This window comes from Drosophila willistoni, chromosome 3R (assembly GCF_018902025.1).
Source record: "Drosophila willistoni isolate 14030-0811.24 chromosome 3R, UCI_dwil_1.1, whole genome shotgun sequence".
Taxonomy (NCBI): domain Eukaryota; kingdom Metazoa; phylum Arthropoda; class Insecta; order Diptera; family Drosophilidae; genus Drosophila; species Drosophila willistoni.
The window spans coordinates 6,352,925-6,374,360 of NC_061086.1; the positions used below are offsets into that span (position 1 = coordinate 6,352,925).

At 36.3% G+C, this 21,436-nt stretch overlaps 3 protein-coding genes across 5 annotated transcripts; 1 reads left to right on the top strand and 2 right to left on the bottom strand.

Moving 5' to 3' along the window:
• Positions 1–2,897: 2,897 nt before the first annotated feature.
• LOC26529332 lies at positions 2,898–4,409 on the bottom strand. Its single transcript, XM_015176967.3, has 3 exons — positions 3,823–4,409; positions 3,308–3,791; positions 2,898–3,241 (listed from the first exon to the last, which is right to left on the bottom strand). The coding sequence occupies exons 1-3, from the start codon at positions 4,369–4,371 to the stop codon at positions 3,057–3,059; spliced, it is 1,218 nt and encodes a 405-aa protein (XP_015032453.2). The 5' UTR covers positions 4,372–4,409; the 3' UTR covers positions 2,898–3,056.
• A 9,665-nt stretch (positions 4,410–14,074) lies between these two features.
• On the bottom strand, positions 14,075–19,642 carry LOC6650467. Of its 2 annotated transcripts, none has more exons than XM_015176837.3 (2): positions 19,516–19,642; positions 14,075–14,919 (listed from the first exon to the last, which is right to left on the bottom strand). In XM_015176837.3, the coding sequence occupies exon 2, from the start codon at positions 14,892–14,894 to the stop codon at positions 14,139–14,141; it is 756 nt and encodes a 251-aa protein (XP_015032323.1). In that variant the 5' UTR covers positions 14,895–14,919; positions 19,516–19,642; the 3' UTR covers positions 14,075–14,138. The 2 variants fall into 2 exon arrangements, with proteins under 2 accessions (XP_015032323.1, XP_002073069.1); XM_002073033.4 differs by lacking the exon at positions 19,516–19,642 and adding an exon at positions 17,264–17,368.
• On the top strand, positions 17,647–21,166 carry LOC6650468 (mitochondrial dicarboxylate carrier). Of its 2 annotated transcripts, none has more exons than XM_015176932.3 (3): positions 17,647–17,937; positions 20,028–20,456; positions 20,529–21,166. In XM_015176932.3, the coding sequence occupies exons 2-3, from the start codon at positions 20,056–20,058 to the stop codon at positions 20,974–20,976; spliced, it is 849 nt and encodes a 282-aa protein (XP_015032418.1). In that variant the 5' UTR covers positions 17,647–17,937; positions 20,028–20,055; the 3' UTR covers positions 20,977–21,166. The 2 variants fall into 2 exon arrangements, with proteins under 2 accessions (XP_015032418.1, XP_002073070.1); XM_002073034.4 differs by lacking the exon at positions 17,647–17,937 and adding an exon at positions 19,850–19,970.
• Positions 21,167–21,436: the final 270 nt, after the last annotated feature.

A 21,436-nucleotide genomic window follows, 5' to 3' on the forward strand; every position in this document is an offset into this window, starting at 1 on the left:
CAATAATAATTGTAATAATAAAATCACAAATACTTATGAATCGAACGACAGACTTGATGACAGCATTTGCTTTGTATGTCATACATTCATGATACTAATACTTAGAGAAAATTTAAAGGTTACTTTTCTAAAGCAAATTGGTTCGGGTGAACTTAATTACATGTCGCTGTATGAATTCCTCCACGACTCAACGAAGTCATCTTGCGTTTAAAAGACTGCAGCTTACTTTACATCCTCGACTTTGTTTTATGTGCCACAGATTGAGGGGGATATACAGCAATCTGCGAAATGGGAATTGGATTATATTTTATACAGAAATGAGTTAACAGCAAGTGACTCTGAGGCCTCAAGAAGCCTTGGGAATTCTCCAATTGGTTTACAATTTTATTTGTTTGGGCACTTATGCTAACAAATATTTATTCACCTGATTTTAATTAATTTTCCGCTATCCTGTAGCTTAAACAAATAATTTAATTAAAAATAAAAGCATCAGCTTACAATAACCGCATTTAGAAAAGAGTCACCACAATATTAATGGTTTTGTTGAGGACTGCAACATTAATTTAAATATTTAAAACTGGATCGCTTGATTGAAGCATTTGCCTTCAATGCTGATGACTTTTTATTTAGAAATGTATAGGAAATTTGCCATTCTTCCAATCGCTTTGCAGAAATTAAGTCGAAAACGAAAGAAAATTTAAAATCAAGGCAGTAATCCAACAGCTGGCACTGGCAGGCAGCATAAAATATGTCGTCCTCAATGGAATGAAGGGTAATTTTTGACAACAAATTAGACGCAGTCGCTGTCCCTGCCATATACAACTACAACGCCCCCAAAACCCGATTCGCAGTTCAACAAACTAAAAGTGTTTGCTTTATGGCCTCGATGTACTCCATGTACTTGAGCCCAAGCCTCAGCTCGTGTCCGTTTTGCCAAAAAAGAAAACACAAAAGGAAAAACCCCCTGCAAAAGGGCAGACAACATAAGATTAGCTGCAGCTCGGGCCACAAGTCGAGAGCCAAAAATAACTCGAAATATCTCGAACAATTGCAGCCTTACAATAAAGTGTCTTAACCTTGACCATGGACATGGACATAGACATGGACTTGTACTTGGATATGGACCGATGAGCATTAAACGCCACCGCCACTGCCCTTGCCCAATTCACCCCCTACGGGTTCACTGAGAATAGCAACTTGACGTCTGTTTATGTTTTGTTTGCGTTTTTTTTTCGGTTGTTTTTCTTGGTTCAAATGATTGTGCCCTTAAAGAGTAGAGGCTTGCCTTAAAAATCCTGCATACAATTGAAGTATAATCGTCATGCCTTTTGGATCTCTCACCCCTTTCGGATTGTGCGACGTGTTTGCATTCTAAAACGTGTCTTTGGTAATTTGTTTGGGCTTTGCCTTTGCCTTTGCCAGTGCCGTTGCCGTTGCCGTTGGTGACGTCAATAACAGAGCCTCGAAGGAACATCTTTGGCTCTCATTTGGAGCGGCTGACAATTGAAATTTATTAAACAAATTTACGCTGATCCTATTAATTGAAGCAACTCGTGCGAGGCTTGGCAAAACTTAATAAAACGCATCAAATGCACAGCTACAGCCAGAACAAAAGTATAAATAAGCAAATAAAGTTTATTAATTAGCAGATACTTTGATTTTTCATTGATTGTCATTTTAATTTAAAAAAAGTTTCATCTAGCAAGTTTGTTTAAAACTGAAACAAATTGATTGAATTTCTGTCACAAACACATTTCCCTTCAATTCAGACAGAAAACTTTAAAGCATTTTTTCACATTTTACATATGTACATACATACATATGTACATATGTATGCTAAAAAAAATCATTAAATTGTAGTTAATTTTTCATTTAATTCAATTATTTCTATAAGCCACTAAACAATTTGACAGTTGGCTTCCATGAGGTTTAATTGGATCTATATACATATACATATATATATATATAATTAGTCAAACAGACTGTTCAGCGATGTCATGACAAACAAAAACCATTAAATTATGCTAATTAATAGATTTAAGGCAAAATATAATATTAAATGTGAAATTCAATTGTTATAAAGGTTGATTGAACGGCAGATTGACCATTGTTTTGGGCCATTTTAAGCAAGGACAGCTGCAAATTAAATTTCAATATTGTCAGTTGTACAATAAAATGTACTGATAATCCAATCGTAAATAAAATAATATACTTATACTTATACCTAGTCCTTAGGCTGACATTCTAGGGATGTGTGAGTAAGACCCTAATAAATTTCCATAGGGTAAGTCGTTTCTTTTTTGTTTCAAGATAAGTTTGTTTATCAACTTGTTACAGAGAATAGGCTTTGGCAGAGTACTTTAGTTACTAAGTGCCATTTTTAAATTTTTGTCCTTCTACATGGTCGAAGGTTGTTGCTTTAATTTTAAATTTTACTAAATATCAAAGGCATTTTCCAGATGGCCAGACTCTGGCAAACTGTTACACTTAGGATTATTTAATTTTAAAGTGAATAAAATAAAACAGAGACATGAAGAGCAAAGTCTGGCGACTAAGGAGTTAGTCAAAAGAATATTTTCAATATCTAAAAATGTCAAAGCAAAAAACTAAGTTAATCTAAATATTTAATAAGCACAGTAAAAGTACCAAGAATTAAATATAAAATGAGTAAAGGAACCAGCAAACTTTATCAAATTTCTTTTGCATGTCATTTCACTGCAATTTAATTACTTCTCCAAATTTTTAGTCTGATTAAGCTTATTTCTTTGAGATTTAACATACTGCAAGTTACTGCACAAAACAAAAAAAGATAAGAAAAGCTTTTTTTGAATTCGAATGAATAAACAAATAATAGTTATAACAAAAAGCTATCTTATCAATTTATTTTATGCAGAATTTATGTAATTCTTGTTTTTTTTGTATACCATACAAAATTTAATATATGTAGCTTCGTCCTTCTGTCCATCCGTTCTTTGGTACGTCTTTTGAGTCCTTTAGAGTTAACACTATGGTTTTTTGCTCAAATTAGCCTCTGATTTATTTAGTAAATATGTAAATTATTCCTGGAAATATCCCTTATTGACAAAATATTGCAAACGCTGCTCAACTTCCTTAGCGTAATCATCATTGTGATAAAAACTGTGTCTTAGATCTTCAGAGTCCCGCCAGCTGGGGGCATCCACTGCCTGCTGTTTCTTCAGGCCATAAATCAAAGGCAGGAAAGAAATAAGAAGAAATATTTCTGAAAAACAAATTAAGAAAAGTTAATAAACGAGAAAATGTATAATGTGAATCTATTCAAAGTTACCCATATATCTCAGACGGAACAAATGCTCTTTGAAAACTGTGAGTTTCGGTAATTCTCCTGTGTAACCAATCTTCTTTAATGTTTTTATGTTTTCCGCGAAATAGTACTCAATCAATTCATCACGGTGATTAATTCGTTGATCCGGTGAAAATAGTTGATATAACGCATAGATAATGTCATTGGGCATAGGACCCACATTGGACATTTGAAAATCCAAGAGCAGGCAGTCTTCCAGTTCTCCAGTTTCAGCTTGATGTTTGAACATCATGTTCCTGCGGAACAAATCTCCATGGCAGAGTACATAATAAAAATTCTCTTGAGGATTTTCGCGGTACTCAACAAATGCATCCCGGCAACGTGTCAAGTAAGTTTTGCGAATATTTTCAAAGTACGGTTTATACTTGGTCAATTGGGGATAATCCTCTAGCATTTTGATAAAATAAGGCATGCTGTCCATACAAGGATCCTCCATGATCTTAGGCAAATCCAATATACTAAATTTAAACTTTTCAAACATCTTTTAACAACTTATATGTGATGGCATGCAATTTGGCCACTTTGCTGAGGGCCAGTTTAGTGTCTGAAATGGTGGGTTCACGATCGCGTAGCACAGTGTAATCTCTGACCACCAAATCCTCAAAAATGATTACTTGATTTGGCTCAAGACTGTAATAGATACATTCAGCACAGAGCTTAGTATCATCGCCTGCTGCCCTTAGGATTCTTTCAACTTCGGGCAGCATTTCCGAATACATGCCAATTTCGGTCTTGAATATATGCGATTCAGATAACTGATCCTTTTTAAAGCCCTCCACCTCGGGCATGGTCTTGATTATTAAAGACTTCGTGTTGTCTCCCTTCTTGTTGGTATATTTCACATTTGCCCTAAACATAATACTGGCATAGTGATCTCCCTTAAGTGTGGCCGGCGAAATGTTGACACTGCGCACTTTCACTTGGTCATCTGCTTCATAGGAGCTTAGCACCTGCTCCAAAAACTGAGCGTTTAGCCACGTAGGAGCCACCAATTCATCTTCGTGATAGGTTTTCTCGTCTGACGACATTGTTGTAATAATAATTGAATTCTCGTTTATCTTTACAGTTGCGGACTAAATTGATAACTAAACCAAAACAATCGAAGCCATGCCACTTATAAACAAAACAAAAGCTCGTAAAAGCTCCAAAAGCTCGATCGTAGCTTTTAAAATATTACAATATCATGAAATTTAAAGTTTCGGGCCAGTTATGAAATAGTGGAAGTTTACCACTTGTAAACGATTTCAAATCAACAACTAAAGATACCACACATTATTACACAAAAGAGGAAAAAAACTTCTAAAAAAAGCGTTGCTTTAAATTTAATTTGTTGAGTTTTTTAAGCATTATTTCAAAGCTCTGATCTACAGTTAAGCTTATTTAGTTTAATTGCCACAGTGAGATATTTAATGCTAAAATTTCATGAATTATTAATGTAGTATAAAACCAGAAAGACATACTAACATTATCCAAAACGAAGTTTGCCTACTCTAGCAAATTTTGGCACTACACTTTCTTGTCGTAGAGGCATGGAACCGAAATATCGACACAAAAATGGAATGCGATTGTTTGTATGTTTATCCGATTCTGATTAAATTGTGCGAGACTACAGCCAATTATAAGTTTTTTGCCTGGCCAATCGGTTCAATGGTTAATATATTATATAGAAGCTCGATCGTTGATAAGTATAGGACAGTAGGAAAAGTTTGAACTGATCCAGACGAATTTACAAAAGAACGGAAATAGCTTTAGTTTATCTTCCTCTCGGAAAAAAAATTTACCGGCTACCGTGTGAGCTCAGGAACTATAATTTCGATGCACTTTAGACTCAAAACATATTTTAAACACAAATCTATGAATGAACAATGTGTCTATACTTGCATCTATCTATACATGGAATAACGCAAACATCAATTCAAAAGTTAAATGTAAATTCGATGGCAACTCCTAGGATATTTTCTGCACATCCTCACAATGTATAAATTTAATACTTTTCCATTTTTTGGTCTTACAATTGCTTTCGATTTTCCGTAGGAGAATAAAAACTACCAAATAGTAGACAGTGAATACTCTTGCTTAGAAATCAATACTAAGTACTCTATTGAAATTCATGAGCCGACATTCCATTATGGCCGAAAGTTTGTTGCATTTGTAATTAAATCAATTTCATGCTATATAAAAAGCATACAAAACTAAAATGGCAAACAATTGCTGGCAAATGGCTAGCAGAAAGAAGAGAAAGGCATTACAACTATTTATGTATATTGTTGGCAGCTGAAAGGGAGTGAATGAAACGAGTTAACGGCACAAAGTGACCTACCGACCAGCAGACCGGTAGCTTGTTAAGAAGGACATGTGTCTACATTTCGTAGGACATGTTGTCAACATCCGTTCCACAACGACAAACAGAAGAAAGTGAAGCACACGCTACTAATTCGCAGCTGCTGGCACACCGCCTGACTTTCAACATACATACAAAGAATACATACATATATAGGTACGTACATACATACATATGTATATGGTGTGTCCGGGTGTCCGGGTGTGTGGTTGTCGTGGTAGAAGAGGGCTCTCTTAACGTCTACGTCGACGTCTGGCACGTAGCTTTCGGTCTGCTGGAGCAGCACGCGCACACATGGATAGAGGGCAAGGGCAAGGGAATGGTTAGTTGGTCTTACGCCTCCTGCGGTTATTCGTCTGTGACTTTAAGTAACATTAAATTATTTGTTTGATTTCTTATGTGCTCAGCATGTGGTTGAAATTGTGGCCTTAAATTTGCATACATATCTCTGCTAACTAATTGAAATGATTGTGATCTAAGCATTGAATTTGCTGACCAGTCAACTGGCATTTTCATCTGACAAATGCCAGTGTTGACAGCATCAGACTCACAACAAACAAATGCAGACAAGATGTTTGACTCAAGTCTGGCTCCCATTTGTAATGTTGATGTTGAACAGCAGCAGCAGTAGCAGCAGCCATTGCAATGGCTCTCAGAGTGAAACATTGTCTACAAATGAGCAGCAAATCTCATCAAATTTATCAAACTTCTTGACACGGTCAGCTACCAAAAGCTGACAGGCAGCCCGTCCTCAGACTTCTTTAGGGATAATATTTGATATAATTTCGGTTATTTGCCATTGCTGTTGCTGACACAGCATTCGACTGAGGAGAAAAAGTGAAAAGAAAACAGCAGCCAATATGCAAACTTGATTCACGAGCCAAAAAGTTAAAGTTCCCATACATCAAGTGACCTTTCGTCAGGACAACACGCCCTGTCCAGGCCACAAATCAAGTGCCAAGAGGAGCACAAAAAAATGGCATAACATAAATAGCACTCCCACATTTAAAAACACTCAATGCATAAATCAATGTTAAATAAACAGGCGTGATGGGGCATACAGTCACACACACACACACACACACACATAAAACTGAAAAGAAACAAAAAATGTGAGCGCCTTCAAGCATGCTACAGTTTTTTTCCTTTTCTTTTGCTTTTTTATTTATTCCCTGTCAGTAGGTAAGAATTGTATCAACAAATGGCAACTTAAACAGTAAACGGCAAACGGAATAACGAAAACAAAGAGAAGTCAAAATTTTAAATTGAAACAAATAATAAAATAAGAAGAACTCCATAATCAATCAACATTAAATCAATTTAAAAATTGATTTCGTTTTTTATTGTCCAAGCGAATACAGCAAATTATATTTCGATTTCCCCCTTTTAATGCTCTCTGCTGGAAGAAGCCCTCGGGTTAATTGGTTGTCATAAAAGAAATAAATATTGCAAGTTGCAGTAATTGAAAAGATTGAATTGTTTGCACGGATCGGTGAATGCATTGTATCTGTCTTTGGGTTTAAGTGTTCTCTTCAAAGGAGTAGACAGAAACCTATATACCAAATATACTTATAGTCTGCCGTTGCTTTAAACCTGTCTGAAACAATGCATCATTTGTGCAGTGCACAATGCATAAATTAAGCGGCTAAGTAAGCGTAACGAGACAGTTCCACGAGCACGGAACCACCCGACACCACACACACACACACACACACACGCAGACACACCATGCACATGAACAAACTTCTAAAGAGCACAATGAGCCGCAGTTCTGTGTGCCAAGACAATGTGACTGCGATATACGTATGTGCATATATATATACCAACATATATAGTAGTGTCTGAGTCTGATGAATGGAGCAACTTGGCTTTGCCTCTGAATGTGAATGCAACAACGCGGTGAATGTCAAGTCTTTAACAGTCGGCGAAAGTCTCCCACCCACTTTATGCGCCTCCTTCTCAGTGTGTGTGCAAGGATTCTCATGCCAGTCTCTTGGTTTGCGAATAATGAGGCAAATGTGGCACACAGCATATTTAAGTGAATTTATTACCACCTCTGGCAACTTTGGCATGTTCTGACTGGGTCTTAATGAGCAGACAACTGCATAGATATACATGCATAGAACAAATTGTATATCCAGCTATATTAGCCATCATTAAGAACTTAATTTTGAGCTAAACCATTATAATTTTAAGTGTATATTTCAAAAATGTGTTTTTTTTTTAAGTGTAACAATTAATTTTAAAGGAGACAAAACTGGTTTTCATAAGTTAATAAATAATAATCAACTTACTTTTCAAATAAAATTACATTACATTTTTATTTGCAGCGCTTTTGGAAATTGATACATATCACTCATTCGCCACGTTGTTTCTAAAGAGAAATAAATTCTTAATATAGAATTGAATTCGATATATATGTACATATATGTTCATTGATTTTTCTTTATAGACTTGCAAAGTATTTGAAAAGCCACGGGCTTTGGCACCCACACAATTTGCATAATTCTGTGTTAATTGAAAAAGTTTGCCGGCCAATAAATTTATTGGCCAAGCCGACTTCAACCAGAGGCTACAGGAAAAACAGAAGACACAGAAATGCAAGCTGCTTAAAATACAACTGCCACTGATGTGATTAATAATGTAATTGAGGCAGCTGGGGGAAAAACGATGGCCTACTAGGCAAACCCATAGGCTTGTCCAATTTCGTGGCGTCTCCACTCGAGTAGCACGCGCCGAACAGCATTACTTGGTCTCTGACTTTGCCGGGAACAGAAAATGGGGATAGGGCAGGACGAGAGCACGTGTTGGACCAGTAGCTTGCCGCATGAGGCACAATGTCAAGCTGTGGTTTTATATTTCATTCGGTCTTATAATAGCAACAACAGTAACAACATAACAACAGTAACAGTAAAAACAACAACAACAACAAATCAACTGCTTACGCTTACACATTTTGGCGGCCGCACATTTAATTTAATTTGATGATTTCATTAAACAAATTGCCAGGCCTCGTCATCACTTGTTTCATCTCCATGATTTTGACTTGGCTCTCTGTGAGATTCTTGATAAGTGTTAGTCTAGACCCACAAGGAAAGTTGGCTGCTCGGAGGCTTTTGGATTGGCTTCAATTTACACTGGTAACAGAGAAATAATTAAAATTGGGCCAAGCTAAATGAACAACGACAACAATTAATCCTTTGAGTTTCCGTCGTCTCGCATTTCAAACAATAACCAAAAAAAATAACAAAACTCGCTAATTTAGTTCTTGCTCTCCATAGCCATTTTGTGCTTTAATCGTCTTTAATGTTTTCTATTATCTGCGCTGCGGTTTTGCTGGTTTTGTCTGTGTTTATTTTACTGTTGCCATTGCTGTTGCTTTTGGTGTTTCCGTTCAAACCCAACAAAAAAAAAAACAAAGCAAAAAGCACATGAAAATTACAACAAGATATTGCCAAAAATTCTGCAACTTCTGGCAGTAAATTTCTAGCCACCTGTGTGCGTATATGTGGGCGTAACGTTGCCTCTATAGTCTATGTAGGTGTTTGCTTAGTGTTTGTGTGTGTGTGTGTGTATGTATTTACTGAAGCGGGCATGTGTTGATATTTACCACGTTGTCATCATCTCTCCCTTTGCCTTGGTCTATTTCACTTGGAACTTGGAAGTCGACGCCCCAAAAATTTACTGCAACGCCAAAGTTTTCACGAAAATTACAGCAATAAACTGTGACTCGAAGTGACTCGAAAAGGCAATGGCAAACGAAGCTTTAGCTTCAGCGTCAGCAAAAGGCAAATTAGGCAACTGCCAAACACACACACACCCAACCCGTAAGAAATGTGTAGGCGGGTGAAATGTAATTAAAGGTTTTATAGGGCGCATAATTTTATAGTATACGCCAAGCTTATCAAATGCAAAACTCGTTGGTCAGCCGTAAATATTATATAAGTGGCTATTTAATAAGACAAGGCGTAGCCACGAAAAAACTCTGATTGCAGTTACAATCGCGGATGTAAGGCTATTTTCGTATTCTAGACAGGCAACGCTGCATAGCAACGATTTTGGCCCAAAAGAAAAGCGACAACCTATATACAATGCACACAAGTTGCCTTTTGTTATTCTTGTTGAGGCCAAACCAAGATGATATCGGTAGGGTACGTGCCCGTGAGTCCTTGATTGCCCAATGGACCGATGCCTTGTAGAGCTGCCAACCTTAGCAGCTTGGCCAAATGTCACAAGACATTCTGGCTAAAGATGCAAAATGAAAATTCATGCTAGGGTTGGCCAAATTTGACACGGCATTCTAAATGCAAAACAGAACATTTCTAGAGTTGTTTGTTCGTTTTTTTCCCCTGAATAGAATATTACAAGAGCTATAAAGTCAACTAAATAACCAAAAAAACATTAAAAAGCAGATCAATCACACGCTTATTTTTAAATTTAAACTCAATGAATTGTAACATCTTAGCCGTTTTGATTGGCCATCTCTAACGGTTTACAAGACACAAGATCTACTTGCTTAAGGCACATGCCAACCAAAGGACATTGCATACTTAGTAGCTGAACCGAGGATAATACATAAATACATGGAAACGTAAATCCGTATAAAAGAAAAAGAATCGTTATAATTTCATACATTTGACATAGATTCCGAATCATAACTTCGAATTACATTCAGAGCATAACAGTGGAGGAATGTCCACGTGTTGCCGCCGTTGCCCAGCCTGATTGCCCGGACAGCTGACGGACAAGCTATCATAAAAAAACACTAATACATATATATTCCAGCCAATAAAGAAAAAAATGAAGCAAAAACGGTTCGATTTCTCTTATTGCTTCATAGATGTGTATATATGTATGCATTTGCTGTTGTGTTTGTTTGTGTGTATCATTATTCTATCTTATCCCAATTTATGGCACAGAAATGTGCGTCTCCGTCTTCATGTATATGTCTGTGTCATATCGGAATTGGTAATTGTTTTGCCAGCTTAAACATGCCTGGATCTGTGTAGCTCCTACACTCTGCCATCAAAGGATAGGCGTAAAAGTGTAGCAGTTTAAGAATAACAAAGAGAGAGAGAGAGAGAGAGAGTGAAAGAGAGATTGTCACGCCATTAAGTTAAAATTTCAATTTTTGCGTTGCGTAGGTGTAAAACAATAGCACTTAACGTTAACAAAATACCCACCATAACCACATGAAGCCCAACCAAGCGCATAATCACAGTCGTAGCCCACAGTGGATGCCACAACGGCTCAAATTTCCCGTAAGTGCCACACACCGCACCACCAGCATCACCAATTTTACCACCACCACCGCCACCAACAACAACAACTACGCCAACCAGCAAAGTGGTAAGCACTTTGATGCCTGAAAAGTAACAAAAAGTAACAGCACTCGAAAAAAAACCCAATTTATCCCAAGGATACCGAGAGATATAGATACATTAACTGAAACGGGTCACAGGGAAATGTTGCGTATACGCAACGTAATCAATTTCGAATACTTTTTCCTGCCCCTATCTGGCACGATTACATGCAGATCGAACAGAAATTATTACAGACAGCAATGAGTTTATTTATCACAAATTAGTATGAAGCTGTGTGCATAACAGTCTCTCCACAAATTCTGAAATTCGCCAAAAAAAAACAAATTAAATGAATCGCTGTGCAAAATATTTGCGCAACACTGCACACTTATTATGGCATTCTGTCGCAGCATTTGAATGAAAATTATTAAATTCGTTAGCTGGTAAAATGTATCTTTAATTGCTTTGCCGGAAACGGAATGTCAGAAAACGGGAAAATGTAAAAAGCATGAAGGGGCAAAAAGGACACAACACTGAGCGAAAATGGCATTAGGAAATGATGTGGCAAGCATAGAATAAAGTCGAAAACATGAGGCAACATCTGATTTCAATTGTATGTAATTTTTTTTCTCTTTGTGGTCATGTTAAATTAGTAAAAATTGCTGGGAATTCAATTTTTCTTTTTTTCATTTGATTTTTTGCTCTGTCAAATTCAATTAAATGTGGTACTTGAGTTTACATTTTGGCCAAAAAGTTTCAACATTGACACATGGCGGCAAATGTTTCGTCTAAAGAATTGTTTTAAATATTAAAGTAAATTAGAAGTTTTTATGTAACACATCTTTAACTTATTGTTCTCAAGTGCTTTGTTGATAAGACGTTTCATGATTTTATTCTCTTTGCTGCACTTTTCTCGGTTAAGTTTGTTTGTTCTTTAGTTTCGGCTTGATTGTATTGTTCGCTTTTCTTTTGGCAAAGACAAAAGTCTTCTGATCAAATAAACAACTGCCAACAAGACACAAAAGGCAGCTAAAAGCAGTATTCAGTCGCGAACACTTTAAAGCTACGCTGGTTGCGTGGAGGCAGTTAAATAAATATTACACATACGCCATGTGGGGCGAACACAAAAATATGATGGCAAAGTGGTGAAGCTGTAGATAATACTTTAGCGGGCGACACAATGGCGATGAAATCTAAAAAAAAAGGGAAAAATTGATGCCCCAAAAAGGAGTGTGTGTGTGTGTGAAGGGCTCTCATTTGCTTGGTCATTGTACTTTAGTCAATGCTTGCCCAATTTTGCAGCCTGGACCGCACTAATACTCTGTTATTATCATTGATGAAAGGGCAGCCAGGCGAGCTGAGTTTATGTTTATGTCGTTCCTGCCGATTTTTTTTTTGTCCAACATCGCCATTCTCGTCGTCGTCATCGTCGATGTTCTCGTCTTGTTGAGCCTATGTGAATAAATTATGGCATTCGCTATATTTTGTGTACTTGTTGTTGGTGCATGATGACGCCATTGTCATCAATTGCCAGACTCTGTATGAAAATATATGATATTTATTTCTTAAACGAAGAAAGCTAGTGACTAAAACACAGAAATGAAGAACTCTAGACTGAACGAATTTCCATCATTCCTCATTTGTAATTTATGATTTGTTTTATTTTTTCCTGGTCTACAACTAATACTTCATTAATTTGTTTAGAGTGCTTTAAATAGCTAGATAGATTCTTGTCGATACAAACTTACAAATGTAGATACAAAGGTGTCCATAATTTCTCATTCACTTTCCAATCAACATCGTAGAAGTATGCTGTATTTTGTTTGTTTGGCCCATAAATATGACATTATTATTGACTTGCCTTTTCTGCAGCCACTTATAACTATCTAATCAAGACAAACTCATTCGTTTCGTGCTATATAAGTATTGAGAACACAGTTTATATAACCTGTTTTTTTTATCCATTTTGATGTCACCAAGGACAAAGCAACAATATTATTTGCCCATAAATAGAACATTTCTTTTCCTGCTAAGTCTGTGTTCTCCCAGTTTATTTCCACTTTGCGTTTTGCATTTTAAGCAAAAATCCCTGCGAAATTCGCTGTGTGTGTGTGCGTGGAAATCATTGTGAGTGTCCCCTGATGCTGGTCTGGCAGCAACTTTCAATAAATACATTTAGCGCTCGATTGAACAAAAGCATTTGTATAATTAATTAAGTCATCTGTTTGTTTTTTGTCTTAAGCCAAATACTTATACGTGATATTTCTTTAATATGGTTTCTTTTTTCTCAAATACTATTGACATTTTGCCTTAATTTAACAGAAAAACAAACAAGCACTTTCTAGTGAACTATTAGTGAACTTTAATAAATTATAACAAACACACTCGCAAAACTGGCTGATTAAAATATATTCCAGTAAAAACCTTTTGTCTTGAAACCGATTGAAGAAAAAGGGTTTGGGTATTTATGCAATCCCTGGTAACCGACCACACTTAATTAATGCTTTTTTCTAGACAAAATACTTAGTATTTTCGTCCAAGATGTTTCTGCTGCGTGGCCCGATTCCTTTAATCCTTTCATTCCTTTAACTCCATGAACCTGAAGTTTATATGCAAAATATCAAATTTCAAGAAAAAACTTAAATTATTTGTGCTACTTGGCATAATTTATAAGATTTTTGGTCTCATTTGCTAAAAATATATATTTTTCCAAAAGGCTTTTGTGCTGCGACAGGTAAAAAGTCTGAGGGTTCGTCTGAGGGTTCACAATCCTGCACTAGGCAGTTATCCGGGCTCACGTTATCAACTTCATTTTGCGTTGTTGAATAAAATTCAATTGCCTGTTTTTATTGTCTGCGACGCCATTTGCGGTCCTGGGCTTATCTGGTTGCGGCAAAAACTTTACTGGCGCTGAAATTTCACTTGGCTTGACCATGGTGTTTGCGGCTGGTTACTGAAAAGTCATTTACGCTTGACCTTTATTGATCGTGACCAGACATAAATTCAGCAGTTGTCCATATAATGCGCAAAAACACAACAAAATTGATGAACTGTTGTGATTAAAGTTGAATCAATATAAAAAAAAAATAAATGAAATGGCTTTATTGAAAAATTCATACAAATAGCAAATAGTATATTGGCTTTAGAACTATTACACCTTAACTCCAACCTCGCCGGGATTGAAAATCTTGACATTGCGATCATTGACCTTGTAGAGAACCTCTTTGCGTGTCTCCTCACAGGCATAGCTACCCTCATCAAGGACTCGTTCAATCAACAGCTTGCCATCAACTTCCCGGAATACTCCGCTCTTTAACCGCAGCACCTGAATACGGACATTTCCCAGCTTTGCCACATTGTTATCGGTCAACTGGTGTATATCGCTGTTACTTAGTTTTGTGATAACCGTCAGGTTTTCGTATTCCTTGGCCAAAGCAGCCAGCGACTGGCAGAATTGTTGAACTTGTACTTTACTAGCCCCCAAATTGAAAAGTATCGACAGATTGTCAATCAATATTGTGTAGCTATTGCGATTGCTATAATTACTGGCCAGCTGAGCACGAATATCCTCTATCAGCTGCTCGGTCAATGTGAGACCATCGGCGGTCTTTAGCCATTTGCTGTCGAAACCCTCGTTGGCCATATCGCTAAGCACATCGATCACATTTAGAGTTTTGCCCAAAAATATGTTGCAGTTATATCCCAGACGCATGCCAGCATTGAAATAGTGTTGATAATGATGCTGCAAGCAGACAAGAAGTGTTCCTGCATTCGATATCCGCAAACGTTGTCCCAAAATGCAGCTGATTAGAAAGCTGCCATCTACATTCGACTCTTCACTGATGTGAACAAACCCGGGCAACTTTTGTTCATTTAGTCCACAAGCTAACAGTACGGAGGCCGCCATAATGTTGACAAATCGTTCGGCAGATCTACAAAAACAAGAAGAGATGAAGACGTTTAGTCAATTTGTAAATGCCATGAAAATTGTTCAATTAATTAGCCAGAAATATTTCGTTTTGCTACCCAACCTCTATAGGTATCTTCGGGTCACGTGTTAGGCACCCAAAGGTTCAGAATACTTGACTTGACCGAATCAACAAAGCGACGCAGACTTTTTTAATTTATTGACACGCAGTGAGGATACATATATAAATATATACATATAAGGGAGTCGGGTAGAATTTCCATTTTGTCACTTCATCATTGCTGTCAGCGGCACACGTGGCCAACAACCGAGCAACCACGCACAGGTTTGGGTGTAAAGGGCAATTGTGTCAAAAGGCAATTTATTAAACGTTTATTAAAAATCACAAAAAAAGACCCACACAAAAAACCATATCATCCCAATAAAGTTTGAGAGGTGATCGAACGCCAGTGCATCATTAAAATACATCCCACTGTTTTAGCCCTGTAAGAATTCCTAGTATTGCCATTTTGCAGTTTCATTTTCAATCTGTAGAAGACGTTTATACCGAAATAAGAACGCGGCTTTGACTAGTCATTGTCTAAATCTTCTTGCCCTTTTCAAATTTCAATTCAACAAATCATTCTTAATTTTTTTTTCTCTTACTCTATATTGAATACAATGCAATGATATTTATTTAGAAATATCTAGAAATAACATCTAACAAAAACTTCTCAATTAAATTGTTTATTTATATCCTTTTCATATCGTTTATAAGCAAAGTTAGGAAATGTACACATGTATATCTTCTGTTCAAATTGATATACAAAATATTTGGAAAGCTAATAAAGTTATTTTTACGGGGCTCCAGGTGTGTAAATTTTCTTAAGGACTTTTTAAGTTGATTTGCTAAACGTAATAACAGATGTTACCCTTTTCATTTAAAAGACAAATGTGTAGGTAATAGAGCGAAATAGTGAAAACTGTTATACAGAACTTGAGATTGGCGCAAAAATTTGAAATTTATAACAACGAGAGCTTTTTGAAAGCTTTTTTTAAACAATATTTGGCAAGTGTAAATGTTTTGACCAAAAGGCACTATTTAATCAAATTTTAACACATAGAAATAAAACATCAGCAATGTGTTAATGGAGGGACATGCTGCAAAAACGTGTATTAGAGTATTTAAATAACTTCTAAGCAGTCAAATAAAAGTCGGTTCAAATGTTTATCTACCAGTGCTAGCTGCAACTTATCTCCCAAACTTATACACCCAGAGATTGTTGCTATGAAACATCCAATATTTGCCAAACAAACTGAATAGAAGCAAACAAACAAATGCGTTCTAATTAAACTGGGACCTCCAAATGCAAGCGAAATTTAAAATAGAAGCGATATAAATTCAACTACACTACCCCAAAAATGTAACAATTTTAAATGTTTAAAATTGATTTAACAAAGAAATTCTTACTAATATAACTAATTCAATTTTGTTTGTTTTCCGTTATTATTTCCAAATTAAATTAAAGTAGTTAGTTTAATTATTATTTCTTAGTTGGCAATGTATTTTGTTGTTCTAAAACAAGTTTTTCAAATATTAAAAATTGTATTTTTTTTATCTTAAAATTCTTTCAGATTCTAAAAACTGAAGTCCAACTAATTATCTCAAATAAAATATGGAGAAATATACTAGATAGAGCGAATGAAGAAATAAATACTCCTACAGTTATACATAAGTAAAATAGTTTTTTCCAGTACATCAAACATTTGCTTTCAGAGAACTTATCCCAGTCAATGAGAATATTTTCAATTAGGCAACACGATGATTAACATTTCAATCTAAATGGATATATTCAATTGTAATGGAGAAGCATTTGAATATTTATTGTATAATATTTCTATAGCAGAAATGTCCCATGATGACGAGCCCTATGCCTTGAGAGTATTTTTGGCAACCACATGCTCAGAATTGACGTACATTTTTTGCGCTAATTACATAAAGTTATATTACTCTGACAGGGCGCCGAGAATTTGATACGTTTCATAGAGCTTATGTCTGGTATGGTGGAAAGGGCTATAGGTAAAGTCAAAACAGAAAGTCTGATAAAAAAAAAGGAAAACAACAACGAAACAAACATGAATTAAAGGTGTGAGATAATGGAAATGGTCATCAAACAGCAAAGAAACCAACGAGTTCCAGAACACTATGTATAAACATTTATTGTACAATCAAAACATAGACATACATACAAAGATAGATATAGTACATACTATACCCACACACAAAACTCACTCACTCACTCATTTATAAAGATAGAGAGTGGGAAAAGGTACGTCATAATAACAAAAAAAAAAAAAAAAGCTCTCACCAGTTGTAGTACTCTTTAAATGAATCCCTCTCTTGCCTCTTTTTCTCGTTGTCGTAACTTTAACTTACTCAACACACTTCAGATTCTGACTGGTGAACCAGCGGTCTGTCTGACAACTGACTAACATAAGGCTCGATCCCAATCCAACATAAGAAAAGTAAAAAGACTTCCGAATTGCTCGCCTTGACCGCTCTGTCACTCTGTAGTGCGATAAGAAAGCTACTTTCATATATGCAAGCCAAACATTTACCCCAGATGAGAGCATGAGCGTTGCTCGATTGCCGGCAAATGGCTGGCTGGCTGGCTGACTGGCTGGTACAAGGAGACCCGCGGCACAGAGGTTCACATACATAGCATGCCGCCAACGTGCGATCAGTACGATTTCTGTGCTCAAACGCAACGTTTGTGCTTGCCTTCTCCAGCCAAAGACAGCTGACCGGACCTCATCCCCTTTCCCCGAATCGAATTAGGCGAGACCAGTTTTTTTGTGGCCAGCAATGACGTGCTGAGGTCGTCGCTCGAATGTTTATACGCTCTCGCTTCTTTCTCGTAATTTGAGTGTGTTTTTTCGGATTTCGGTGTTTTGCCAAAATATCAACAAAAATTGTATCTATATTTCTGCTAACGGAAAGCGGTAACAAGCAACAGCAACAAACTACAATTCACATTTCAAGGTAATTTTTGTTCAATCAATTGGATGAGCCGGAAGGGAATTAACAGCGAATGCATTTGCTATCCGAAAATGCAATTGTTGCACATTAGCAACTATTCAATTTATGAGTGAATTTTGCTTACTATGCACGCTCGTTGAAATCCAATTACAACGTTTTGGAGAAGTGTTTAGGAAAACTAACTAACAGGCAGACAGACAGATAATGTGCCGATGGGATTTATTCAATTATCACGCTATTTTTGACTTTAATGATCTCTACGGCGCGAAGAGATGGATCAGCTGTTTCATTTAGTAGTTCTCACAACTCAAGAAGAAGGGGCGCGACTCTATAAAAAACGACCAGTTTTATTCATATCTGATGGGATCATGTGATTTTTGTTTGAATATTCGACTTTGACCATCGTCCACACACGTTTAGATAGCCAGATAAAATTTATTAAAACAAGAGTAAGACATATACAATATGCATATATTCAAAACAGATTCCAATTTATGAACCATATGCGGCACGTGGCCAAGCTCACAGAGAAAAACGTACAAAATAAATAAATAATTTGACGTGCATAAACAAACAAACAAATGCTAACAATAGATGTCCTATGCTGCGATTTTGTTAACAATAAAGATGTTATCAATACCCAAAAACAACATATTGCTATTGATAAGTGAGTGAATACTTTTATACCTGGCGGATACCTTTATACTTGGTAACAATATCAACGAATCGAGCCCCAATAATTTGTTTTATGGCAAAACACACAAAAACAAGTACGAAGAGCAGTTCAAAATACATATTGCATATCGATTCTGAAGTAAAAAAAAACACCAACCGTGTTGGCGATAAAGTATCTAAAGTTCAATGTATCTTTACTTGTAACCAGCTGTGTCTAGTCGAGGCAATAATAAGTTTAAATACTAATGCATGGCTCGTTTTAAAATGGATTATCCAAGAATTAAAAAAGGAATATTATTATTTTAAACTAAGTAAAATTCGGCGCAAAAAAGATGTGTACTTTTAATTGATATTAAGCTTATTTGAGAATAACTTTTTAAAATCGACTTTCAAAAAATATTGAATGTTGAAATGTTGAAAAATTTTTAAAATACTCTAACGGTTTATAGATTTCTATAGAAAGATTTCTATTATTTTACATTCTATATTCCAATATAACACATAACACAAATTATATCCAGAATTTTTATCTACTGACGAATGTTATAAAGTTTTTATAACTCATTTTAAACACTAACAGTTTTTATGGTTATGAGTTTTTTAAAACTAAATATTTTAACTCTTTCCGTTTCTAACTATATGGCCAATCTACTATACTCTTTGTAAGGGTATTAACAGCTGTCGTAACTAAGATCAACAAATATTTGGCTGGAGATGCAGATTGCTCATTGCCAATGTCAATGCTTCTGCCAATGCCACAATTAAATCCAAATGCTGTGTACTTTATAAATAAATTCAAACTTTTGCTTAAATATTATTCGCTATTTACGTAGCAAAAAGTTCACACATTTTAAAACTCTCGTAACAAGTTTAATATTTAATGAATGACTTCTTGCATTTACTTACCAGTCAAAGAAAAAAGATGACTAAAATAACTAAATTCTGTTCACAATTTTTAATTTAGTCACGCTTTTAGAAATAAAAACTTGACAATTTGTTTTGTTTTTCCTCCGATTTACCGAGTGCGATTAGTGTTGCAAAATCCATGCGGCATGGGGCAGTGCTGTAAAACAAGATTGTCTCTGCTAAATAACAGCATGTGCTGTTGAGCGCAAAAATAGATTTTTAAATATTGCGCGCGCGCATAAGTAATGGGTAATAGAAAAGCTTTAAGATGTAACTGTACGTTCGTTTTAGTTACCACCCGGCGCAGCTGATTTCGCTTAAGTCACAGGTGTGCAACATACATAGCAATGACGTAACATTGAAGAACTGGTGTAACAATTAACTAACTAAATAAATAATGCCAGCCCCGCCACATGGATAGAAATAAGCTGTTCCTAATACAAATATTTACCTAGGTAAATTTCTAATCGCACACTAATTCAGAATGGACAATTTCATGGTCTCTCTTGCAGTTAACAATTTTATATCGATTTTGACGAAATGTCCACCCAGCAAAAGCAATCCCGATGGTATTTTGGCGGCTTGGCCAGTGCTGGCGCTGCCTGCTGCACACATCCTTTGGACTTGATTAAGGTGACTCTGCAAACGCAGCAAGGGAAACTGTCTGTCCTACAGTTGGTGCCAAAAATTATACGCGAACAGGGCGTATTGGCTTTTTACAGTGGACTATCGGCATCCATGTTGCGGCAGTTAACGTACTCGACAACTCGTTTTGGTGCCTACGAAGTGGGAAAGGATTTCATTAACACAGACACCTTCACGGGCAAAATAGCATTGGCGGGGCTCTCTGGTCTAGCTGGCGGTATAGTGGGTACACCGGCAGATATGGTCAATGTGAGAATGCAGAATGATGTGAAGCTACCCAAGGAGCAACGTAGAAAGTAAGTAATCAGCAAAAAATATGCTTAACTGGAGCTGTGTTGACTGAAATAACAATATTTTCTTCATAATAGTTACAAAAATGCCATTGATGGACTCTTCAAAGTCTACCGACAGGAAGGATTCACGCGTCTGTTCTCTGGTGCCACAACTGCAACTGGTCGTGGCATACTAATGACCATTGGACAGATTGCCTTCTATGATCAGACAAAGGTTTACCTGCTGTCGACACCCTATTTCAAGGATAACCTGGTAACGCATTTCACTGCCTCTCTGGTAGCTGGCACTATAGCTACTACACTAACCCAACCATTGGATGTGCTGAAGACACGATCAATGAACGCCAAACCCGGAGAATACAACGGGCTTTGGGATATTGTACGACACACAGCCAAACTGGGTCCCATGGGCTTCTTCAAGGGCTACATTCCGGCTTTTGTGCGTCTGGGTCCTCATACCATAATCACGTTTGTGTTCTTGGAACAGTTACGTCTCAACTTTGGCTACATCAAGTCCAGTTAACTCTAGTTAAATCTAAGTTAAAAGATGTTTAGCAAGAAACCCAATCGTAATGCTAACATTCCAGCTACATTCGGCTGCATTTGTGCTTAAGCTTTAATTAAGCCAAAATATATTATTTGTTAACTATAAAGATGCTTTAATTGTTGCATATTATGTCTTAGCTTCATATAAATAACTTTGAGAGATTAGATTCGACAATGCATACTTATTATTTTTCATTGCCGTGTTTGTTATTAATTAAATATGTAATTGTTATTAATGGTCGAGCATCTGATTTTACTAGTGCCGTTCCGCAATAAAACATTGAAATGGTTAAATTTTGAAAAAAAAAAAAAACAAAACCAAACAAAGGCAATAATTAATTATTAATTAATTTTAACAAAGTCCACTTCCGTGACAACTTCCGATTGCATCTAAGTACGTGTCCCTTGATCCATATAAATATTGTGTGTTGCCCGCA

Excerpts from the sequence above, each read along its gene's own strand:
- LOC26529332 (XM_015176967.3), bottom strand. The coding sequence starts at position 4,371 with ATGTCGTCAGACGAGAAAACCTATCACGAAGATGAATTGGTGGCTCCT. Across the intron at positions 3,792-3,822 it reads CATATAAGTTGTTAAAAGAT|TTGCCTAAGATCATGGAGGA; the intron begins GTTTGAAAAGTT and ends AGTATATTGGAT. Across the intron at positions 3,242-3,307 it reads GTTCCGTCTGAGATATATGG|AAATATTTCTTCTTATTTCT; the intron begins GTAACTTTGAAT and ends TTTGTTTTTCAG.
- LOC6650467 (XM_015176837.3), bottom strand. The coding sequence starts at position 14,894 with ATGGCGGCCTCCGTACTGTTAGCTTGTGGACTAAATGAACAAAAGTTG.
- LOC6650468 (XM_015176932.3), top strand. The coding sequence starts at position 20,056 with ATGTCCACCCAGCAAAAGCAATCCCGATGGTATTTTGGCGGCTTGGCC. Across the intron at positions 20,457-20,528 it reads CCCAAGGAGCAACGTAGAAA|TTACAAAAATGCCATTGATG; the intron begins GTAAGTAATCAG and ends TCTTCATAATAG.